This window comes from Bos taurus, chromosome 23 (assembly GCF_002263795.3).
Source record: "Bos taurus isolate L1 Dominette 01449 registration number 42190680 breed Hereford chromosome 23, ARS-UCD2.0, whole genome shotgun sequence".
In the NCBI taxonomy this organism is placed as follows: domain Eukaryota; kingdom Metazoa; phylum Chordata; class Mammalia; order Artiodactyla; family Bovidae; genus Bos; species Bos taurus.
The window spans coordinates 25,399,680-25,424,451 of NC_037350.1; the positions used below are offsets into that span (position 1 = coordinate 25,399,680).

At 46.7% G+C, this 24,772-nt stretch overlaps 1 protein-coding gene across 1 annotated transcript in view; it reads right to left on the reverse strand.

Moving 5' to 3' along the window:
• Nucleotides 1-1,052: 1,052 nt before the first annotated feature.
• Nucleotides 1,053-24,772, reverse strand: part of ELOVL5 (ELOVL fatty acid elongase 5) — a 73,289-nt gene continuing 49,569 nt past the window's right edge. Inside the window, 5 exon segments of the mRNA NM_001046597.1 lie at nucleotides 1,053-2,928; nucleotides 4,214-4,348; nucleotides 6,555-6,679; nucleotides 8,501-8,672; nucleotides 9,440-9,517. Coding sequence (NP_001040062.1) covers nucleotides 2,785-2,928; nucleotides 4,214-4,348; nucleotides 6,555-6,679; nucleotides 8,501-8,672; nucleotides 9,440-9,517 — 654 coding nt within the window. The 3' untranslated portion in view covers nucleotides 1,053-2,784.

Consider the following 24,772-nt stretch of genomic DNA (forward strand, 5'->3'; position numbering starts at 1 on the left):
CCACAACCATCAGCGAGCTGGAGCTGACCGTGGTATGTCAACAGGGTATTCGGAGAGCCCTATTGCTGTCTTTGTGTCACCAGCCAGCCTCCTCAGTGACAGATAAACTATGCTGATTTCCATCAGTCTGGTTTTGATGTCTTTTCAATTTGTTCTGGACTCAGAGGGGAAGGACAAGGATGTAAGTAATCATTATCACCAAAGCCCAACAGTCCTCTGCACTTTTCAAATGATATTCCCAATACTAAATTCAGTTTCTGATGACATTTTGAAGGTGATATTGACAAATCAGAACACACTCAAAGCCAGGGTCAAGCCTGCACTAGTAACTATGTGGTATGAAGTGGAGGAAGGGACGATAGGCTGTTCATTTCCTCACTTCTATGGGTATGGACGGACTCAGTAAGTCAGACTGGGGAAGGCGTGGGGGGTGGGGGGGGTGTGGCGTGGGGCAGGACCTGGGACGTGCAATGGTCTTTGGCAAAGAAACTGACAAGGTGGGCCCTTGTTACTCTAAACTGGGGGTCACAGAACTACAGCCACAGGTCTTCTGTTTTGCAAATAAAGTTCTACTGGAACATAGCTAGGGCCCACCATTTACATATTAACTGTGTAATTATCTGTGTATTAGGCTGCTTTTGAACTCTACAAAAAGTGGTTGAGCAGTGTGGTCTGCAAAGCCTAAGACAGGTAATAGCTGGCTCTTTCCAGAAAAAATGTGCAGACTTCTGGTCTAGATCTAGGAAAGTAATTGTAACAGCTTGGGGAAAGGAAGGGGGAGGGGAGGGGAGGGAAGAAAAAGGAGTGGGCTCAGAGCTGGGGCCTTTAGTATGGAAACCAGGGAAGGCTTAGAGGAAGGAACTGGGATGCAGCCACCATCATGCCTAACAATGTGGGGATCCCTCCTAATGTGAGCTGAGCCACAGTATAACCTTCCAAACTGAATTATTTACATCATTTTTTTGGGTGACTTCTAGATGGTGAAGAAAAGAAGACTTTTCTCCAGTCTTTCAGAATTAGCAGCATATTAACAATGTAAAACCAAGCACAGGTAATCAAAAACGTTTTAATGATTAATTTTAGACATTATTTAACATTGTGGGTATATCCAGATGAGCTTAAGCACACTTTGACAGCACACTATTGAATGTTATAGTTTCTGTGTTGAAATATGTAAAGACATTCTCAAACTAGTACCTAGGAAGACATACATTTACAAATATACACATTCTAGATTTGATAAGGTAAATGTAAACAGATGCCGTGACTCCTTCCAAACAGAAAACCCACAAGACTAATTAAGAGAACCCAACTGGCTCCCTGTAATATGAATGTGCAAAATTAAAGCATGATAAACTGATATTTACATAAATATCAAACCATTCATTTATACATTGTCAATGACCTTCTCAGATGTGTCACGAGTGGTTCAATGAATGTATTTTTCCTCCTGTGGAGAAGGTATTCAGAGGCTAAATTCCAACACTTTAAAATGACACACACACAAAACAGTCTATCTGTTTGACCCCTGCTTCTAGGGTATGAGACATGATTTTATGATAAGCAGTCTTATTTTTAAACAAGCGTTTCTAAACAAATCTTTAGAGTCGGAGCAGGGAAAAAAAAAACCTTACAGGTGCTATTAGATTCACATTAACCAAACCATCTCTACTCAGTTCTCCAGTTTTCTCATGCTGCAGCTATCTGTTTAATTTTACCTTGAATTTTTCTAAAGTCCTTCCCACCCCACCCTTCCCCATTCATTATGGTAAGCTAGGCACATTTTCAAAGGAAGTTTGTGTCAAAACAGATAGATAGCAGTAGAGAAATCAATCCGAATTTGGACCCTGGCAACTGGTCCCCGCACTGCTCATCTATGGGCCTCTGTCAAATGGTTAACTATTCAGTTATGTCTCTTGAAAAGTATATATCTTCTCTAAGTGGAAAGCAAAATGGGCTTTGTTTCCTGTATAAAAACACTTACACTTCTGACATTTAAAACAGCCTACTCATCCTACACACTTCCTGAAATCTTGAAGACAAAGAATATATATTTAAGTTTCATCAAGACTGCTTTAGCTCCTCCCTCCCTTTTTACATTATTAATAGTGGCACTCAAAATAAAAAAATAAGATCTGTTAAAAAGTTAAACTGACTGTTCCACTAGATCTGAACCTGCCTGATTTAAAGCCAACATTACAAAAACTGAAGGTGCCGATTTCACACAGACAAGTCACCTGAAGTTCTGTGTCACACGTTAGGTTTCATAAATCATGGTTGTTGATTTTTCTGAACGGAGCTATAAGAAATGAATAAAAACTTGAAACATACCCTAATTGAACTAATAAGCTTTGGGCCCTGCTTTTTCAATTTTAAGGCATGTGTGTTTCTCTACTGTAACAACATTATACAAATTTACAATCACATGCATGATCTATAGTTAAAAAAAAAAAGTTTGGATTACAGTGTTATTAAATTGTGAATCACAATTCAGCACCTATCATGTTATAACTAATAAGGCAACAGCAGTGTCGTGTACTACAATAACACGCCCTCCACAGTCTAGCGCAGGGGTCGGTGAGAGCCCAGAAATGTTAAAAAATCTTATGCCTACTTGGATAATCTGTCTACATTTTCTAGGGGTTTGGAATTGATGGAAGAGGTCCTACGTGAGTCACACTATTGTAGGCTGACTAGTTACAGCAGCTGTTAACGAGCATCGGGCACAACTCAGATGTGCTTACAATCAGACGATGTGGTTCAGAGGCTGCCAACCCTCGGACCTCAGTCCTTCCGCTGCTTCCTCGGCTTCACATTGTTCTCCAGGGAAGAAAAGCTGCTGATGTGGCCGTTCACGGCGGCCACGGAGCCGTTCTGGTGGTCCTTTTGGTGCTCTCTCCTCCGGGAGACCCCCTTCTTGTTGTAGGTCTGCAACACATAAGGGCAGATGGGAGCCACGGCGGGGGTGGGGGTGGGGCCCGGCCACATCCCTAATGCCAGGGCAAGAGCCTCTGGGGACCGGTGCTACCGTATTAAGAAGGAATGTCTGTGCCCAAGCGACCTGGAAAATGTTTTGGGTTTTTTTTTTTTTTGCCACTGGTTTCAATCATTCTTTCATTTTCTGAGGCTCAGCCTGGGTATGTTCACTGAATCACGGGCAGAGGTATGGATGTTGTTTGACGATTAGACTGAAAATACAATTCACACTTCACTCGGCTCTGCCCTGCTGTCTCCCGCTGTCACTCACATCCTCTGCCTTCAAACTGTCTCGTGGCTGTAGCAACTGTCTTGGCCCTTTACTTACAACAGCACTCTGCCATGAATGGCAGTCAAAACAGGTATGACTTCAGCTCTGTTGGGCCCCATCTTTTCTTTAATAACCTCCCTTGTATCTGTCCTTGCCCTGAAGTGCAGCATGAGCTACCAGCCAGGCAGGAGGAAGATGCAACCCAGAGCTGCCACCCCAGATATGTCTGGGAAAAGGTGTCTGTCTGGAAGGGGCGCAGGGAGGCCAAATGTGCTGGGCACCCCCCACCCTGGCATGGAGGGGGGCTGGTGCTGCTGCATGTGATCTGCCTTTCCTGCCTCTGCTCAGGGACTCTTATTTTGCTCCTGCCCAGCCCCTGTGCCTGCTCGGAGCCAGGCCCAGCTCACGGAGCAGGGACACACGAGACCCAGGGGTAATGGGAAGTAGGAGAGTCAACAGTGACCACACAGGTCAGGCTCCCCCAAAGCATCAGCCCTGAACAAACCCTTCTGTGGGCAGAAACCTACACCACATCATGCACTTGGGAACGATCTGCGCCCCCAAGCCTGAGCAGTGTGGGGAGGAAGTGTAAGAAAACTGGGAAAAAAGGCTGATTTCTTTCTGTAGCTGGGGACTGTAATGGAAAATTCTTCAGATATTTAATTTAGCCCTGGAGTTCAGGGCAGTGGGGCTGAGAGACTGAGATTGAGACTCATCTATGCCATGTCTGCAGCAGCCCCAGGGAAGCAGAACGGGACAGCTCTGCTTTCCCACAGGGACCTGGAACCTCTTGTGCCAAAGCCCCAGAACTCCAAGGTCTGGCCAGACTTCAGCACCTTCCACAGTGGCAGTGACCCCACCTCCACCCTGCTCCTGCCAAGGCAGGGGCTTCTCAATAAAGGAATGAATGAGGGCCTTGGCTGCAAAGACCCCAAATCCCAATCACCACAGAAGAGTGAGATTTACCTGAATGTAGAAGTTTGTGAAGAGGGTGATCAGAGAAATCATGTATCCAATCTGGAAATACAACCAACCGAGAGGGAAGGTACACGGCCAGATGACCCCACAGCTGGTCTGGATGATGGTCAGCACAAACTGAAGCTGGGTGGGGAGGAGACAGAGCTGAATATGCGGCCATGGCCCAAGGTCAAGGCGTCTGCCAAATGGGCGCTGTACCCTGCACCCCCGAGTCTGGGAATGAACACTTACTAACCTTTCTGTAGGTACAGAGGTCATTTCAAAATCATGAAGCATATGCTAAACATATCCCAAACCTCTTATGCATCTGTGTTTGTCTTATGTGTACACTCCTCCCTTTCCAACTGCTGCAGTCACCTTCTCTAAAGCTCGGGGAATAGCCAGCAACGCTTTCATTGTATATTTGGAAGTTCTGGGAGTAGATTTACAACATACACACATCAAAATCCTTATGTTGTACACTGTAAACTAATACAGTATTATATGTGAATTAGCTCTCAATGAAGCTGGAAGGAAGGAAAAAAGAGAAAACATTTTAAAAAACCCAACACACACACACACTTCAGAAATACAGTACAGGAGATGCAACTGTACTTTTTGCTAATTCTTCATAAAGGAAGGATGGGCATGGAGTGTATGTTTAGAGGGACCAGGAACCTCACTGCAGGATGTGCAATCCCATGGGACCCTTTCCCCCTCCTTATCCGTGGACCTTCTGATTTGGTGAAGGCTGGGGTTGGGAGACAGACTTACTTTCTTCCTAGGATATAGTGCTAATTCCATAGATTATTTCTGGCAGGTACATCTTGAGAAGCAGGGAAACGGCGAGAAGGGGTTAAGATAAGGGACAGCTGCTGGACGGGGACCTTTAAGGAGTGAGTGGAGGACGAGGCTCCGCCCACGGGATTTCGGGCCACCTCTCAGTGTTTCTATGTAGGGAACTGTTTTTTTTTTGTTGTTGCTGTTGTTGTTTCCTTTTTTTAAGGTAAGTTTTCTAGACTGAGAAGTAACTGTAAGTGGCGCATAGAATAAATACAGGGAAACTAGGTGCAATCGTCCACCTCAAAGGGCAGAGGCCAACAGGAGACCAGCTCTCCAGCCTGCTCTACATGTGGCTTCAGCAGAACCACACTACGTGCAGCAAGTCAAGCCTGGCATCACTTCTCATGTGTAATGAGGAGGCGGATGAACAGTGAGTCTTCCTCACAAGTGGGTGAGGGGACACAACAAGGATCGTCCGGCAGCCGGCAAAGAGGTGCTAATGAAACACCAAACACAGAAGCAGCTCAGAAGCTCTTCTCAAATTTTTTTTCCCCAGATGGTTATTTTGCAACGTTGAAGAATCACAACTGACACAGAGGGATCTGAATCAGCTTGGTTTCCTTAGAAAAGAATGTGTTAAGAAGGCAAGACCAGGGCTAAGAATTTAGTATCTAATGTCAACGAGTCAGCTAGCCCTAGGCTATCGCCTCCGCATCCTCCTCTATAAAGTGGGGATAACAACATAAAATCAGGCTACTGGAACAATCCCTGTAAAACTGCTCGCTTGACATGAGCACGTGGTAAGCTCAAGGAATGTCAGCATTCGAACAGTAGTGATAGTATTAGTAATCAGTTTATGAAAGAAATCACAAGGGGGGAAGAAAAGGCTATATAGTATACTGACAACCAAGGAAAGCTTTAACAAGGACGGTGGGAAATAACCATCAAGTGCAAACAGCTGCTGGGACGTGGGCCCAGGAAGGGGCTGTCACCTGGGGCACTGCAGTGCCATCCCCGCCACCACACGGGCTGAGCGGTCGCCTGGCACCTGCATCCTTGCTGCCTAGTAACCTACTGGCAAGCTGGGCTCGTCTGGCGGGCTACAGTCCATAGGGGCGCAAAGGGTCGGACATGACTGAAGCGACTTAGCACAGCCTGGACTCGCGCTCCTCCCAGCAAATCCTGGCACTCCTGGAAACATAGGCACACAGACGCACCTTGGATTTGGATTATAATTAGAAAACACGGACACACATGGATGTTCTGTGCACAAACTAAGAAGAAAGGGCTGAACTTAAGAGTCCAAGGATTCTGTTTAGTCTTTGTTCCCCGATTCAACTAGCTGCCTGCCCACTGGCGTGGTGTCTCCATTGACTGAAATGGATGGAATTCTCCGCTCTGCTCACTTCAAGGTGTTTAACTGGATCGAGAGAGAGGAAGGATGGGAAAGGCACCTCTCAGGAGCTAGTCAACAACACCGAAGCCAGGAGGGCAGCAAGGGCGGCCCAGGAAGAGCTCAGTGCCCCCCAGGCGGCAAGTGCTGGCAGAAAGAGGCTGCCTGACTCACCAGCTGGCCCTGCGTGATGTACTTCTTCCACCAGAGGTACGGCCGCATGGACGGGATGGACGACAGCCCGTAGTACGAGTACATGAGGACGTGGATGAAGCTGTTAAGTGTGGCGCCAAAGTAAGCTGTAGGAACAGAGGGAATTGGTGAGGAGGATGCATCAGTGTCCTGTATGTGACAGGTAACAAAACCCAAGATTCTTTTTAAATTCAAAAATGAAAAAAAAAAAAAAAAGTTTTTGAACAGGCAAACACTGCAGCAGCAAGCTGGCACTGCACGGGCGTGTGACCAGAAATCAATTTCCACACGGGCAGGCAGCCGTCAAGAGGCTTCAAGCCCAGGGTCAGCTATCAGGTGGGCATCCAACCAGGAGTCAGGAACCACCCACCTCGCTCTGGAAGCTAAAGGCTTTGCTGCCTGGCCGCCACCCACTCCCAGAGGATGCTGCCCAAGTGCCCCGATACTCCATTGAAGCCTTGGGGAAAGACAGCCGCAAAGAGTGGGAAGCTCAAAGCTGGCCGTCTCTACACATTTGCTGAGTCTGGGGAGGAGGGCTGTGGTGCAGAGGCCGTATATCCTGATCAGTAAGACAGAGTCTAGAGCCCAGTTCCTTAGAGATGAGAGATCCATTATTTACGTCACAATTTGTCATTTCCAGTAGAATCACCCGGTCTTTTCTCAGACTCTCGGTCCTCTGCCCCCATAGCCAGCAACCAAGCAAAGCAACCAGCTTTCCCCTCCCTCTGTGGTCAGGCTGGGCTATGACAGTAACTGGGGGTGTGACCTTGGACGAGTCATATCCATTCTCTGATTGTTTCTCATTTGTCATTCTGCGGGATCTGACATTTAAAGCCTTCTTCCATTGGGGCTTTCCAGGTAGCTCGGACGGTAAAAGAATCTGTCTGAAATGCAGGAGACCCGGGTTCAATCCCTGGGCCAGGAAGATCGCCCTGGGAAAGGGAATGGCTACCTGCTCCAATATTCTTGCCTGGGAAACTCCATGGACAGAGGAACCTGGCAGGCTACAGTCCTTGGGGTTACAAAGAGTTGGATAAAACTGGGTGACTAACACACTTTAAAATGTGGGCAGGTGCCGTTTCTATTAGAAAGTTAAGTCAGATAACCTACAGCCAGGGAGCGCGAGCTCTACCAATCCTTCTACTGTCTCAGGGTTCTCCCAAAGTGGAAGGAGCTGTACTTGGAAAGCTCTTGCTGGTTCTAGATTCCTCTAACTGTGTGCATCCTGGTGGGCCAAGTTAATCAAGGGCGGTGCTATCCTGGGGGAAAACACGTGAGCAGACTGAGAGGATCAAGTTTGTCGGTGATGGATATCAGGAACTCTGACCGGGACATATTAGCCCTCCTGGGCTGAACCCGACGGGGACAACCTCATCGTAGGGAACTACGGGACACTTCCAGACCACAAGCTTTCCATATCCTTCTTAGAGAATTTACTTCAAATGTTGGTGCTTGTCCCAGAAGCTGCCCAGCTAAACATGCTCCAGGAATGTGAGGGTCACTATGTCAGAGGATGTGCAGACGCCTTGAGGTACTGCAGCGAAAGCTTGTTCCCTGAAGCCCACTCCTTGGCACGTTTCCATCTTCCTGGTCTGTCCCTGCCAGTCAAACACCTTCCAAATGTGTATAGAAACAAGGATAAACAACCTGGAACAGAGAATTCTGCCCAGATTTGTTCAAGTGCCCCAGACTGGAATCTGGTCTTTCCCTCATCCTGCCGCATTAGCACAGGGTGTGCCCCAAACCAGAGAAAGGATCTGTCGGCTTGCTGAGTGCACAGGCCACGCAGACCGTCATTAAAGGCAATCTGGACACCACGGTCAAAGGCCTGACCCAGAAACCTGCAGAAACGGCACCTTTCCCCTCAGAGCCTTAGTTTCAACTCAGCCTCTCTGCTCACACCTGTCCCCAAAGACGTTCAGACTCACAGTGGCCGCAGGGGACCCAGTTCATCACGAACCACCAGATGTTGAGCATGCTGGCGTGGTGATACACATGCAGGACCGTGATCTGGTGGTTGTTCTTGCGGAGGATGAAGAAGAAGGTGTCCATGAACTCGATGAGCTTGGAGAAGTAGTACCACCACAGGACGCGGATGATCTAGGACGAAGGGGCTGTCAGCGTCTCCCGCAGGGTTGTGCGCCCACCCCGGGACCTCACCGCCCCACTAGCCCCGCTGAAGCTAGTCTCTCTGCAGGGCCTTTGACCAGAACACCTGGGGGTGGGTGGGGGGTTGTGAACGCAGGGCAAGCTCTACAAGGGCTTCACGCCCTTCACAACTCTTTAACAAATCCCTGTAGGCTGCCTGTTCCCTCTGGAGCCATCGGAGGAGGAAAACCACGAGAAAGGCACTTCCGATTTCAGGGGCTGGCGTGGAGCAGGTGACAGGACACATGGCAGAGCGAGAAAGAAACCTGGATGTCCAGTGCTGTGCTGTGCCTGGTGAAATGCCGTACAGGGGGCTCTTCATGGGGGCTCTGAGGAAATGACTGCCAGGCTGAGGGTAGACTGCAGCCTTTTATTTAAAACAAAACCCTGAAAAATACTCCAGTATGGAAGCTGGACTCTATAGATCACACCCAGAGGTGATGATTAAAGACATCACCTGATGAACCTGTTTATGTAAACAGAGAGCAAATACTGGTAAGCGCATGCACGCTGTCTTCCCTGGAAGATGTTAACAGGACTCACTTTTGCAGACAGGGAGATTTTAGTTCCCCTCCTATACGTTCCAGGCTGCTTAATTTCCCTTACCATGGGCACACACCGCTTTTAAAATTCTTTTTAAACAATGTCCACAGGGATTACCTGGATGGCCATCTTGTCTCTGGTACAATTTCTTTATTAAGAAAACAAAGAGCCAGTACCTTCATGTCCGCTTCTCCTCCACTGCGTGTGCCCTGACAGAAGAAGTTGTACTGGCCTTCCCATACTCCCGTCACTAACTGGGGAAAAAAGGAAAAGAGAGAAAAACCCAGTCACCAACAAAATCAGAATCAGGAAATGCCCTATTCAATTAGACTTCATAGTTTGAGAATCCGTGTAGACTGTGGGCTGTGCGGGGTCAAGGGTGCTCTGGGCAAGAAAACCATGATGACAGGGGAGGGTGAATTGGGGGAGTTCAAAAGCCTAGGGACTCAGTTTCCTGAAGGGTGGGCCCAGAGCCACTGCAGCCGCCTCTACAGGCCCTGCTTGGCCACGCTGCCTTTCTTCAGAACCCTCTGTCACAAGCACCTCCCCAATCCTGAGGCCCAAGGGATCCAAACATGTGTGGGCTCCTAATCTGATCCGATCAGGGTCCTGCCCTGCCACGGCCTTGGGGGAAACCACTGGCTTTCTCAAACCTGAATGCGTAGGCCCAGAATGAAGTTAAGGACACGTTGAAAGGCAGATGGATGGGCATCCAGCAGGTCTGGGGTGGGGCCCAAGAATTCCTATTTCTCGTAGGTTCCCAGGTGAACCTGAGGCTGGTCTAGAGCCCTCACTTAGAGAACCACTGCTGCCAGCTTCGGGCAACTGAGTCCAGCCTCAGCCTCTTCACTGTTTTCTGCATCACCTGCAGATCCATGGCTCAGATCTCTGAGAACTGAGCTGTGCCCACAATGCAGAATTCATCTGTGGCAGGGTGGGCACTGCAGTGCCACAGAGAGGACCCTGACGTGAGGGGCAGAGTGCAGGGTCGCCAGCTCCCCCTGGGGGCCTCAGCTGCCATACCAGGTCAACACCTGCTGGGGGGGACCTAAGGACCTGTTCCAGAGGGAAGGTGTAATCTGAGCCCCTGTGCATGTCCACTGTCTACCCACTGCATCCCAGCCAGCCAGACACCCATGAGATGGGCCTCTTTCTCCATGTAGACTGCAGCTCACCACCTCCTTCTGAAGCTTTGGCGTCCTCAAGTGTTCCTGGTGGCCCTCCCTCTGGTGGTCAACGGGGCAGGGGAGGAGAAATCAGAGGTGGTCTACTTCATGCCTGAGCTCATCGTGGATCCCAAATGAGGAACCGGCCCCCAGGCCTCAGTGTGTGGTTCTTGGCATGTTCCCCAGTCCAGATGCATGAGCATCACAAGGCAACTCAAGTGACATGCAAATGCCAGGGCCCCAGCTGGACTGTCAGAACCAAAACCCCAGAGAATCTAACACTGTGCTTTTTAACGTGTGGTTCCCACCCAACAGCAGCCTCTCCCAGGAGCACCCAGGAATTTGCTAGAAATACAGAATCTGGGGCCCAACCCTAGACCCACCAAATCAGACATTGCTGGGTGTGAAATTCCGTGGTGTAAGAACAGGCTGTTTAGGTGATTTTCGAGGCAACTGATGTTTCAGAACCACTGGCTTTAAACAGTGGTTCCCATCCCAGCTGTATGACAGGCTTACCGGGGGAACTTTTAAAAATGACGAATGGCTGGCCTCCTCCAGGCCACTGTGGGGCCTTTCACAACACACTCAGGCAAGTGGGATGTGCAACTAGGAGTGGGAGCCACTGGTTTCATGCTATCTGATTCCAGCAAGAAACAGTTCACCTACCAGTGTTGTGAGAAAGATGTAACTGACACACAACAGAACCTCAAGGTTCTCCCACAGAGCATGACTAGGGCCGGGGGCTGCATGCAGGGAACGTCAGCTGATCACAAGGGTCTGAAGACAAACAGGTCAACTTCCATCCAGTCTGACCTCAGAGATAGAAGCCAGCAGTGGGTGTAGCCACTGTGCTCACACTCAACACCCTGCTTCAATCTGACTTTCCTTCTACTAACTTCCCTTGTTATTTTTGCTTTGCATTGTCATCTTGTGCACCTGAAAAAAGCACGAGTTATGTGGCCAAAGACAAGCACAATGATTCAGAGCACATCATTTTCTAACGAAAATAATCCAGGAGTAGGGAGCAGAATTTACCAAGTCACCTAAATTCCCCTAGCCCTTGATCATGTTTTACTCTAAGAGGAGAAGGCTGGATTAAATTATTTCCAAAGGTTCTGTTTTAATTTTTTACAGTACTACATTAATCTTTTTTGAAGACAGGTCACATGTAAACTATACTATCTTCAAAAAACCAGACCCACAGAGAATTTATTGGAAGGTGTATTATCTTTCTGGTCTTTCCCTTTCTAAAGTCATGCCCGTTAAGCATACTGCATACAGACCTATTAGAAGTCCCAGCAATCAAGAAATAAAGCCTGAGTCTAAAGCAGAGACAGAGAGAGAGAAAGTGTGTGTGTGTAGGACTTGTGCTAGGGTGGAAACCTGAGGGGAGAGAGGTGTCATCTCAACTCAGTGTTCTTTGCTGCCCTTCCTTCTATCCTATGAGGAAACTGATAAATTATCTACTGCAGCTGGAGGGTACGGAAAAAGAACTTTTTGGAACTCTACTGGATTAAAGGATGGAGACAAAGAAGCCCAGATTACAGGTGTGATCCTCTCCCAGGTGGGATACACTCTCCAAGGGAAAAATCTGTTTCTTCTTCTATAAAGTGCACACCGCTCCCCTCCCCACTCTGCACCTTGAGCCCAGTGGGCTGTTTCCTGAATTGATGTTTCTGATCACAGGTGCAGCGAGTAGAGACAGCGTAGAAAGTTCAAAGCAAACTCAACACCACTTCTGGGCATCTGCTCTAAGTATGCGTACTTTTTCCCCTTGACAGTAAGAAGGGGCAAATGTTTTCAAATACACCAGAAGAGAATGTAAAGTCTTTGTTCACAGAGGCCTTCTCTTAAAAATAGAAACTTGAAGGACTTCCCTGGTGGTCTAGTGGTTAAGACTCCTCCTTCCAAAGCTGGGGACGTGGTTCAATCCCTGGTCCAGGAATTAAGATCCCGCATGCTGTGGGGCAACTAAGCCCCCAAGCCACAATGAAGAGCTCTCCCAGCCAAAGAAATTTAAAAAAACAACAATATTAAAGGTTAGTTAGTGCTTGTGCTCAGTAGTGTCCGACTCTCTGCAACCCCAAGGTCTGTAGCTTGCTAGGCTCCTCTGTCCAGGGAATTTTCCAGGCAAGAATACTGGAGTGGGTTGCCATTTCCTCCTCCAGGGGATCTTCCTGACCCATGGATCAAACTTGAGTCTCCTGAATTGGCAGATTCTTTCACTGCAGCACCTGGGAAGCCCCCAAAATAAAGGTAGACTTAAAAAAAAAAAAGAAACTTGTAGTTCTTTCATATCATATCACCAATGGCGGGGGTGGGGGGGGGAGGGGGAGGAGTGCACTTAAATACCATAAAACAGGAAACCAATAAAACTTTATTTACAAAAACAGACAGCAGCTCTTTAGATCTTAGTTTCCTCACTCCTCAAATAGGATAAAGACTGTCTCCTGTTCAGGTTGCCATGGGAAGTTAATGAGATGAAGTATGGAAGGCTTATCTCACCCAGCCTGGTAGAAAAGGTAAGCACAGTAACTGCTGGAAACAACCATTACTTTATCCTTTTCAACTGCAATGCTCTCAAAATTTTCTCTATCCTTCAAAGGTCAGCTAAAATTCTATTTCTTCATGACTGCTCTCTTGAGCACTCCAGGTCAAGCCTGGTCTCCTGCCTCTGGGCCAACCCTACCATGACTTACACCTATCTGCTCACGTGATCTTTAAGCCCTGTGTCACTGGCTCTGTCTTAAGCTCTGCTGTCTAAGTTCTTGGCGGCACTGGCTGCAGCTCCCTCATCCACAAAATCCAACAGAGGGAGGACTAATACACAAGAGATGCTGAACAAATATCTGCTCAACTAACCACAGAGTTCAAGGTGCTGCTTCTTGTCCCTTAAATCTAGACCTGCTGTTTTATTTGCAGGAAAAAAGTCTTCTGTTCACAAGATGAAAACCAGTCCTCATCAAATGTCCTACTGGGGACATGTTAAGTTTTAATTCTTGAATATCCTTGGCTTCAAAAGGGATAGGATAAAAAAAGGAGGTGGGGAGCAGGGGGCAGGATAATTTAACACATGAGGATTGAGCATTGGAGTTCAAGTTGATTTATCTAAGCCTCTCTGCACCTTTTGTAAAGGTGGCCGGTATCAGGACCCTGGTCTCTCTGTTCCCATCAGAAGAAAACAGTGTGTCTGAGTAACAGCCCAGAAGCTCTCAGAGCCAAGGCCTGGCCTCCCCTCCAGCCTGTGAGGAGTGCTTCAGAGGAGACAAAGCTCTCGACAGGCCTGGCTTCCTCCCAAGAGCAGCTCTGGTCCATCCCTGAACGTTCAGCACCCTGCAGCCTGGGGGAGGACCCAGGGGGCGGGGCCAGCGGCGAGGTACCGGAAGTGAGGGCAGCAGGGTTCAACCTTGACTTCTGAGCATCACCTCGAGAGGGCAGGACCGTGCTCCAGTGGAAAAGCAGGCATTGGCGAGCAGCTGGCCACCACCCTCCCCAGTCCTTGATCCCTCCAGCGACCGAGGCAGCACCAGGTACCCTACATCTGGCTTTTCCCAAGTAACCAAGACATAAACAGCACCACAGCAAAGCATTGCTCCCCTTCTTTGGAGTAAAGCAAACTTAGTTAGGCCAGGAGCATGTGCAGAGCTATAATTAAAGCCCAGCTAGAAGCTTTCTTCTCTCCTTATGAGACAAATTCAATAAGCAAAGGGGGTTTCATGCATCTTTTCAAAGAAGAAAACTGAGGAGAACATCACTGCTGGGTCTGGATGATGCAGTTCATGGAGAGAAGCATTTCAAGTTGATTTTCTGGGTAAGAGATGACTTTTCTCATCTAATACCACAATTTAACCACAAATAGGGCACATACCCTGTAGTACGATAACCACTTCCATGGCACTTACTGAAACGCTACTGCAGCATCTCAAGAAAACAAAGTCACCTGAAACACTAAGAAGACAAACGTCCTCCTGTGTGGCCCTTATCAGTCACTCACCCGACATCCCAAGATCTCAGAGCAACACGATGATCCCTTTTGAAAAGGGGCTAATGGTTTTAGTGATGAGAGTTTGATGAGCTGTGTGGTTATATCCATCTAAGCAGAAATGGAATGAAAGGTAACGAGAACAGACACGAGAACAGACACTAACCATGGTAAAATTCAACCATCTTAGGACCCGAGGGACTTTGCTAAAATGAGCAACCCCACCAACAGTGTGTGAGGCTGACGTCTTCACAGATTTGACTGTCCCTGTGGGTGTGTACAAGTGTGTACTTTTTTAGACCTGGATCAAGTTCATGTTTTTACTAAGGAAACGTGAGTAGCGACGTGTGTGGTCCAGAGTCACACAGCTTCTACATGGCACTGGTGGGACCAGCACCTGAGAAAATCTGACTCTGGGTTCAAATGTAATCTCCAACAGAACTTCCAAGCTCCTCTGACCTTCTTTGTCTGTTCTGAGTCCTTAATAAGAACACAACGGAGACACTCTAACCATGAAGAATTTTATGGAAAATCAGACCTTTCACTGGATCTTTACCTTCAGCAGATGTTTGGTTTAAAATGAACCATAAGACCTAGAGAAACCTATGCAGGTCAGGAAGCAACAGTTAGAACTGGACAGTTAGAACAGTCTGGAACAACAGACTGGTTCCAAATAGGAAAAGGAGTATGTCAAGGCTGTGTATTGTCACCCTGCTTATTTAACTTATATGCAGAGTACATCATGAGAAACACTGGGCTGGAAGAAGCACAAGCTGGAATCAAGATTGCCGGGAGAAACATCAGTAACCTCAGATATGCAGATGACACCACCCTCATGGCACAAAGTGAAGAGGAACTAAAAAGCCTCTTGATGAAAGTGAAAGAGGAGAGTGAAAAAGTTGGCTTAAAGCTCAACATTCAGAAAATGAAGATCATGGCATCTGGTCTCGTCACTTCATGGGAAATAGATGGGGAAACAGTGGAAACAGTGTCAGACTTTATTTTTTTGGGCTCCAAAATCACTGCAGATGGTGACTGCAGCCATGAAATTAAAAGATGTTTACTCCTTGGAAGGAAAGTTATGACCAACCTAGATAGCATATTCAAAAGCAGAGACATTGCTTTGCCAACAAAGGTCCATCTAGTCAAGGCTATGGTTTTTCCTGTGGTCATGTATGGATGTGAGAGTTGGACTGTGAAGAAGGCTGAGTGCCAAAGAATTGATGCTTTTGAACGGTGGTGTTGGAGAAGACTCTTCAGAGTCCCTTGGACTGCGAGGAGATCCAACCAGTCCATTGTGAAGATCAGCCCTGGGATTTCTTTGGAAGGAATGATGCTAAAGCTGAAACTCCAGTACTTTGGCCACCTCATGCGAAGAGTTGAAAAGACTCATTGGAAAAGACTCTGATGCTGGGAGGGATTGGGGGCAGGAGGAGAAGGGGACGACAGAGGATGAGATGGCTGGATGGCATCACCGACTCAATGAATGTAAGTCTGAGTGAACTCCGGGAGTTGGTGATGGACAGGGAGGCCTGGCATGCTGCGATTCATGGGGTCGCAAAGAGTCGGACACGGCTGAGTGACTGAACTGAACTGAACTGAAGACCTAGAGACTGTCATACTGAGTAAAGTCAGTCAGACAGAAGGAGAAATATCGTATGACATCCCTTACATGTGGAATCTAAAATGAAATGATACAAATCAACTTAGAATGCAGAAAGAGACTCACAGACTTAAAGAATGAACTTATGGTTGCCGGAGGAGGCAAGGATGAGGGGGAAAAGAGATAGTCAGGGAGTTTGGGATGGACATGTACACACCGCTATATTTAAAATGGATGACCACAAAGACCTCCTGTATAGCACATGGAACTCTGCTCAAAGTTATGTGGCAGCCCAGATGGAAGGGGAGTTCGGGGAAGAATGGATGCATGTATATGGATGGCTGAGCCCCTTCACTGTTCACCTGAAACTATCACAGCATTGTCAATCAACTATCAGATCAGATCAGTTGCTCAGTCGTGTCCGACTCTTTGCGACCCCATGAATCGCAGCTCTATAGCCCAAAACAAAAAGTCTAAAAAAATTTAAAAAATAAAATGAACCATGAATGCTCCCAAATGAAAAGTACCTTTTCTCTAGGGTTTAGCTGATCAATCTTAGCAGTGCTATTATGGAACAGGGTCAAGTCAAAGCATGTGGGTTTGAATTTCACATCTCTCCTGTCCAGAGCAGAAGGATGCCCATTAAGATAATTTCATACCCGTGACCTCCAAATGTGCTTTTTTCCACTTAGGACCAGGAACACCCCTGGGTTACAGCTGACTGCAATATTCTTGGTTACGTCATAAGGACAGGCTCTGTGCACTAGAGGAGGCTTCAGAACAAAGCAGAAACAAACAGCTTGTCCTCAGAGCAGCCTGACACAGGCATGTCTGGCATTCTCCCCCAGCCTCGGGCCCTATTCTCTTACGCTGCAGTTTGTTTCTCTCACTGTTCAGTGTCCTGAGTGGTGGTTTCCGGTAGGCTGCTTCCACACGTCCCACAAAGAACACTCATTTTGTATTTTATGGGGCTGCAGGTGGCTGGGAGAGAAAACCCAAGCTGAGATAGTGTTCTGAGAAGGTGATGCACAATGGCCTGAATCTCAGACTCGAATCCCAGGTCCAACCAGGACTTTGCCTCTGCAGGATGGAGTCAGTAACCATGTGACGAACACTGAGTGAGCGGGACCAGTACCAGGCACAGGCAGGTACTGTATATGTCTTTGCTGTGATTCCAGACAAGTGCCTGCTCTTCTTGCCCAAATACTTGAAGGCTCGTGACTAGGTCTGTCTTGCTGTATACAGAAGCCCCAGGAGAGCATTCTCTGAGATTTCCAGCTTACCTACTGACTCCTGCTTTGCAAACTGAGTCTGCTTTAGCTGAGCATTTGTAGACTGGTACCTTGTTATACCGGGCTTCCCTGGTGGGTCAGCAGTAAAGAATCTGCCTGCAATGCAGGAGATGAGGGTTCAATCCCTGGGTCAGGAATTGGAGAAGGAAATGACAACCCACTCCAGGATTCATGGAAATCCCATGGACAGAGGAGCCTGCCAGGCTACAGTTCATGGGGTCGCGGAGAGTTGGACAACCCAAATGACGACTGAACAACCCACCACCAGCTTGTTAACAGCCGCTGCAAGGCCAGGTTAACAAGGTCTGCAGGTCAGTTAAGAAGAGTCTAGCCTGGCTCTGGACCAACGTCAAAGCTTTGTCTCTACTGAAAGGCCTTCCCTCCCCGTCCCCTGTGTATGCAGCTCAGGCAGAAGCTGTCTGGGCTGCATCCTTCTCTCTGAGTGCCCACTGCAGGCATTCTCTAGGGCAGTGCCAGGTGAATGGATGGGCAAGTAACTGAGGCAATGCTTCCCCTCGAGAGAGGTTTCTTTCTGAGCAAGGAATTTCAGCTGTCAGGGAACTGTGAGTAAGAAGTGTCTGAGGCAACAGTCAGGTCTTTCTTGTAAGTATTAACCTCACCAACATTTTAGCCTCTCTACACCTCTGTTCAATAGGCAAAAGCAGAAGAGTACTAAATGTCTTTTTCAAAATATTTTTGTAAACAAAATCATTTTTAAATAAAATGCAATAATTACTTGCCAGGTCTTTCAAGTGTTTTTCCAAATCTGGTTTTTCCCACAATAACCTATCTATTTTAGGAAAGCCTGAAGGGAAAGAAAAACAAGGCTGTTTAGAATATAATGTTACCAGAGCAACTGCTCTGTAGCTCTATTGAGGACCTTCAAAGCCAGAGGCGGGGAGGCAGTGCTGCAGGTGCCTGGGGAGACGTGTCGACAGCACTGACTCCACAATTACAGAGAGGCTGGAAAATAAAACACCTGTCCCATCAAATGCTCGATGTCTTTCATCTTCCCTATAAAGAAGTCCCGGATGTTTTGATGAGAAGATTCAAATGAAAAAATGACTTCTGTTCTCGCAGTGCAGGCAACCGGACTAAGCACAACCATCACCCCCGCTGTTAGCACAGTGCACAGATGCTACAGGGACCAGCCAAAGGGCTCCAGCACCACTGATGCCTAACTGTGAGGCGAGTGTCGTGTTAACTGCTCAGTCGTGTCTGACTCTGCGACCCCATGGACTACAGCCCACCAGGCTCCTCTGTCCATGGAATTCTCCAGTCAAGAATACTGGAGTGAGTAGCCATTCTCTTCTCCAGGGGATCTTGCCAATTCAAGGATCGAACCTGCGTCTCCCACATTGCAGGCAGATTCTTTACCATCTGAGCCACCAGGGAAGCCCTGATATAAGGTGCTGCTTCCCTGAGAAAGAACTCAGAAAAGAGGAAGTGAGCTTATATTCAAGTCCTTAAAAAAAAAAATCTCTCTTCTTTAGTTCAGTTGCTCAGTCGTGTCCGACTCTTGAATCGCAGCACGCCAGGCCTCCCTGTCCATCACCAACTCCCGGAGTTCACCCAGACTCATGTCCATCGAGTCAGTGATGCCATCCAGCCATCTCATTCACGGTCGTCCCCTTCTCCTCCTGCCCCCAATCCCTCCCAGCATCAGAGTCTTTTCCAATGAGTCAACTCTTCGCATGAGGTGGCCAAAGTACTGGAGTTTCAGCTTTAGCATCATTCCTTCCAAAGAAATCCCAGGGCTGATCTCCTTCAGAATGGACTGGTTGGATCTCCTTGCAGTCCAAGGGACTCTCAAGAGTCTTCCCCAACACCACAGTTCAAAAGCAGCAATTCTTTGGCGCTCAGCCTTCTTCACAGTCCAACTCTCAGATCCATACATGACCACAGGAAAAACCATAGCCTTGACTAAACAAAACTTTGTTGGCAAAGCAATGTCTCTGCTTTTGAATATGCTATCTAGGTTGGTCATAACTTTCCTTCCAAGGAGTAAGCGTCTTTTAATTTCATGGCTGCAGTCACCATCTGCAATGATTTTGGAGCCCAAAAAAATAAAATCTGACACTGTTTCCACTGTTTCCCCATCTATTTCCCATGAAGTGATGGGACCGGATGCCATGATCTTCATTTTCTGAATGTTGAGCTTTAAGCAAACTTTTTCACTCTCCTCGTTCACTTTCATCAAGAGGCTTTTTAGTTCCTCTTCACTTTCTGCCGTAAGGGTGGTGTCATCTGCAAATCTGAGGTTATTGATATTTCTCCCAGCAATCTTGATTCCAGCTTGTGCTTCTTCCAGCCCAGCGTTTCTCATGATGTACTCTGCATGTAAGTTAAATAAGCAGGGTGACAATATACAGCCTTAACTTACTCCTGTTCCTATTTGGAACCAGTCTGCTGTTCCATGTCCAGTTCTAACTGTTGATTCCTGACCTGCATACAAATTTCTCAAGAGGCAGATCAGGTGGTGTGGTATTCACATCTCTTTCAGAATTTTCCACAGTTTATTGTGATCCACACAGTCAAAGGCTTTGGCATAGTCAATAAAGCAGAAATAGATGTTTTTCTGGAACTCTCTTGCTTTTTCGATGATCCAGATGTTCGCAATTTGATCTCTGGTTCCTCTGCCTTTTCTAAAACCAGCTTGAACATCAGGAAGTTCACGGTTCACGTATTGCTGAAGCCTGGCTTGGAGAATTTTGAGCATTTCTTTACTAGCGTGTGAGATGAGTGCAATTGTGCAGTAGTCTGAGCATTCTTTGGCATTGCCTTTCTTTGGGATTGGAATGAAAACTGACCTTTTCCAGTTCTGTGGCCACTGCTGAGTTTTCCAAATTTGCTGGCATATTGAGTGTAGCACTTTCACGGCATCATCTTTCAGGATTTGAAATAGTTCAACTGGAATTCCACCACCTCCACTAGCTTTGTTCGTAGTGATGCTTCCTAAGGCCCACTTGACTTCACATTCCAGGATGTCTGGCTCTAGGTCAGTGATCACACCATTGTGATTATCTGGGTCGTGAACATCTTTTTTGTACAGTTCTTCTGTGTATTCTTGCCACCTCTTCTTAATATCTTCTGCTTCTGTTAGGTCCATACCATTTCTGTCCTTTATCGAGCTCATTTTTGCATGAAATGTTCCCTTAGTATCTCTAATTTTCTTGAAGAGATCTCTAGTCTTTCCCATTCTGTTGTTTTCCTCTATTTCTTTGCATTGATTTTTGAAGAAGGCTTTCTTATCTCTTCTTGCTATTCTTTGGAACTCTGCATTCAGATGCTTGTATCTTTCCTTTTCTCCTTTGCTTTTTGCTTCTCTTCTTTTCACAGCTATTTGTAAGGCCTCCCCAGACAGCCATTTTGCTTTTTTGCATTTCTTTTCCATGGGGATGGTCTTGATCCCTGTCTCCTGTACAATGTCACGAACCTCCATCCATAGTTCATCAGGTACTCTATCTATCAGATCTAGACCCTTAAATCTATTTCTCACTTCCACTGTATAATCATAAGGGATTTGATTTAGGTCATACCTGAATGATCTAGTGGTTTTCCCTACTTTCTTCAATTTAAGTCTGAATTTGGCAATAAGGACTTCATGGTCTGAGGCACAGTCAGCTCCTGGTCTTGTTTTTGCTGACTGTATAGAGCTTCTCCATCTTTGGCTGCAAAGAATATAATCAATCTGATTTTGGTGTTGACCATCTGCTGATGTCCATGTATAGAGTCTTCTCTTGTGTTGTTGGAAGAGGGTGTTTGTTATGACCAGTGCATTTTCTTGGCAAAACTCTGTTAGACTTTGCCCTGCTTCATTCCGTATTCCAAGGCCAAATTTGCCTGTTACTCTAGGAGTTTCTTGACTTCCTACTTTTGCATTCCAGTCCCCTATAATGAAAAGGACATCTTTTTTGGGTGTTAGTTCTAAAAGTTCTTGTAGGTCTTCATAGAACCGCTCCACTTCAGCTTCTTCAGCGTTACTGGTTGGGACATAGACTTGGATTACTGTGATAGTGAATTGTTTGCCTTGGAAACGAACAAAGATCTTTCTGTCGTTTTTGAGATTGCATCCAAGTACTGCATTTCGTACTCTTTTGTTGACCATGATGGCTACTCCATTTCTTCTGAGGGATTCCTGCCCGCCGTAGTAGATATAATGGTCACCTGAATTAAATTCAGCCATTCCAGTCCATTTTAGTTCGCTGATTCCTAGAATGTCGACATTCACTCTTGCCATCTCTTGTTTGACCACTTCCAATTTGCCTTGATTCATGGACCTGACATTCCAGGTTCCTATGCAATATTGCTCTTTACAGCATCGAACCTTACTTCTATCACCAGTCACATCCACAGCTGGGTATTGTTTTTGCTTTAGCTCCACCCCTTCATTCTTTCTGGAGTTATTTCTCCACTGATCTCCAGTAGCATACTGGGCACCTACTGACCTGGGGAGTTCCTCTTTCAGTATCCTATCATTTTGTCTTTTCATACTGTTCATGGGGTTCTCAAGGCAAGAATACTGAAGTGGTTTGCCATTCCCTTCTCCAGTGGACCACATTCTGTCAGATGTCTCCACCATGACCTGCCCATCTTGGGTTGCCCCACGGGCATGGCTTAGTTTCATTGAGTTAGACAAGGCTGTGGTCCTAGTGTGATTAGATTGACTAGTTTTCTCTGAGCATGGTTTCAGTGTGTCTGCCCTCTGATGCCCTCTTGCAACACCTACCATCTTACTTGGGTTTCTCTTACCTTGGACGTGGGCTATCTCTTCACGGTTCTCCAGCAAAGTGCAGCCGCTGCTCCTTACCCTGGACGAGGGCTATCTCCTCACCGCCGCCCTTCCTGATCTTAAACGTGGGATAGCTCCTCTAGGCCCTCCTGTGCCCGTGCAGCCACGGCTCCTTTGACGTGGGGTTGGTTCTCCCTGCCGCAGCCCCTAGCCTCGGGTGTGGGGTTGGTCTTCCCCGCTGCAGCCTCTGGCTTCGGGCGTGGAGTAGCTCCTCCCGGCCGCCGCCCCTGGCCTCGGGCGTGGAGGCGTGGGGTAGCTCCTCCCGGCCGCCGCCTCTGGCCTCGGGCGTGGGGGCGTGGGGTAGCTCCTCCCGGCCGCCGCCCCTGGCCTCGAGCGTGGGGGCGTGGGGTAGCTCCTCCCGGCCGCCGCCCCTGGCCTCGGGCGTGGAGGCGTGGGGTAGCTCCTCCCGGCCGCTGCCCCTGGCCTCGAGCGTGGAGGCGTGGGGTAGCTCCTCTCGTTGCAGCCCCTGACCTCGGACGCGGGGTAGCTCCTCTCAGCCTTTCCTGCGCCGTCGCAGCCTGGCACTCTCGGCCGCTGCCCCTGACCTCGGACGTGGGGTAGCTCCTCTTGGCCGCCGCCCTTCGGGCATGGGGTACCTTCTCTTGGCCACGCTTCGCCTGCGCTTAGTGCGCCGGTCGCAGCCGCCACATTTACCTGAGATGACCCTACCGACACCAGCTTCAGATGCTTTACACAGGACACCCAACAAATCGTCCAGTTTTTGTTTTTAAAAAGAAGGTCAACATAGATATAACAATTATCCCAGAGGCATGACCTCACAGATACAGCTGAAAGAACACTTTTTAAAGACTATTTTAAAAAGCAGTACAGCAAATGGTTAAGTTTGAGACCCAGTCATCTCCAACCACGGATGAAAAAAAAAAATTTCAGGTTATGGAGTGGGAAAAAGAACAAGCAGTGAATTTTTGATACGTAGTAACTGAAGCTAGAAATGGATGAAATAGCAGATTAGAGCCAACTGAGAGTACAAGTGAATTAGAGGAATGCAGAAGAAAAAAAAGGTGCAAAAAACTCGAGAGAGAGTACGCAGGTGTGAGAATGTCCACCACACATATAACAGGAGTTCCAGACAGAACTGATGGAGGAGGAGGAAGTATGGAGAAGACAAAGCCTAAGGACTTTCCAAAATTAAGAAATACATGAATCCATGACTTGGATGCATACAATCCTGAGACAAGAGTGAACTACTATTTAGGTACATTTTGTTTTTATTCTTAAACACAAGTTTAGAAACATCTTTAAAGAAAAAGGTTACCTACAAAACAAACAAAAATGGGACTGCAGCAGACTTCTCTGGAATAAATCTGCAACGTGCTGGGGGAAAATAACTGCTAGTTTAGAATTCTATGCCCTGCTAAATTATGTTCAAGCATACACACACACAGATGATACTCAGGGACTAAGAGTTTAGCTTTCACTGAAAAGGAACTACTTCAGAAGAAAACTGAAGCTCAAAGCAAAGAATGGGTTTCACAGATGAACAGTGTACAAAAAAAAAACAAAAACAGTAAGCACGGACTGTAATGATGACTGTTTAGGGTCTCAGAAAGAGGCAGAATGAAGCACTGACAACAATATCATGGATGATGGGGGCCCAAAGCCCAAATCATCTATGATCCTTGCAATGTTCAGGAGTAGAAACAGCAATTCACTTTAGAGTTTATTAAGTCAAAGGTGCACGTTGAAAACTTACAAGTAGCTACTAAATAATAAGTAACTTTCCAATCAGCAAAATGAAAAAAAAGTTCAACAGAAAGCAGGAAAGAAAGCAAAAAAGTAAAGAAAACTTACACACAAAAGGTGATAGAAATCATTCTAAAATAATAATGAGCATACTAAGTGAAAATGGATTAAAATTTCCCCATTAAAAGTGTCAAGATTCAATCATTAACTCCTAACTGTATGCCTGGCAAAAATCACTCACTCACTCACATGGGCACAGGCGACACATCCAAGAACATTCAATGCAGCATTGTTTTTTGTTTTGGGGGAGGTTTCTGATCAGAGAGAAAAAAAGTACTTTTTAATTCCTTCTTAACTGCAAAAGCCCTTTATCTCAAATGCCAACATATACATTTATTTCTAGCTAGTAAAGCATATGAGAACCGCAGCCTAGGAGAATAAATAGGAAAATAACGAAACTGTGCTTATGTACTATATCAGAAAAATACAAAATGCAAAACAAGAATGAAGTTTCTGTGACAGAGAAAGATAGTGTTGGGAGATAATTCTTCAAGGATCTCCACACTGTTAAATTGGAAACAATGTACATGTCCACCCAAAGAAAAATGGACCAAATGACTGATCCAACAGTTAAGTAATAAAGAGAAGTTAAAACTAATGAATGAAATCCCTAAGATTCAAAGTATCTTCTCAAAACATAATGCTGACTGAAAAAAGCTACTTGAAAAAGAGTATATATAAGACATACACCACTCATGTAAGTTTAAAAAAAAAACAACTCTCCAAATAGCCTATAAGTTGTCACATATATACATACATATGTGGAAAATGTATAGAAACATAGCCAGGAAAGAAACATGCACTTCAGAAGAACATTACATCTGTGAAGGGGCTACACCTCTGATGCCTTTTTGTCATGTTTTCTTTTTAAACAAAAAACAAACCAGTAATGTCAATATTTGTTAGGTAC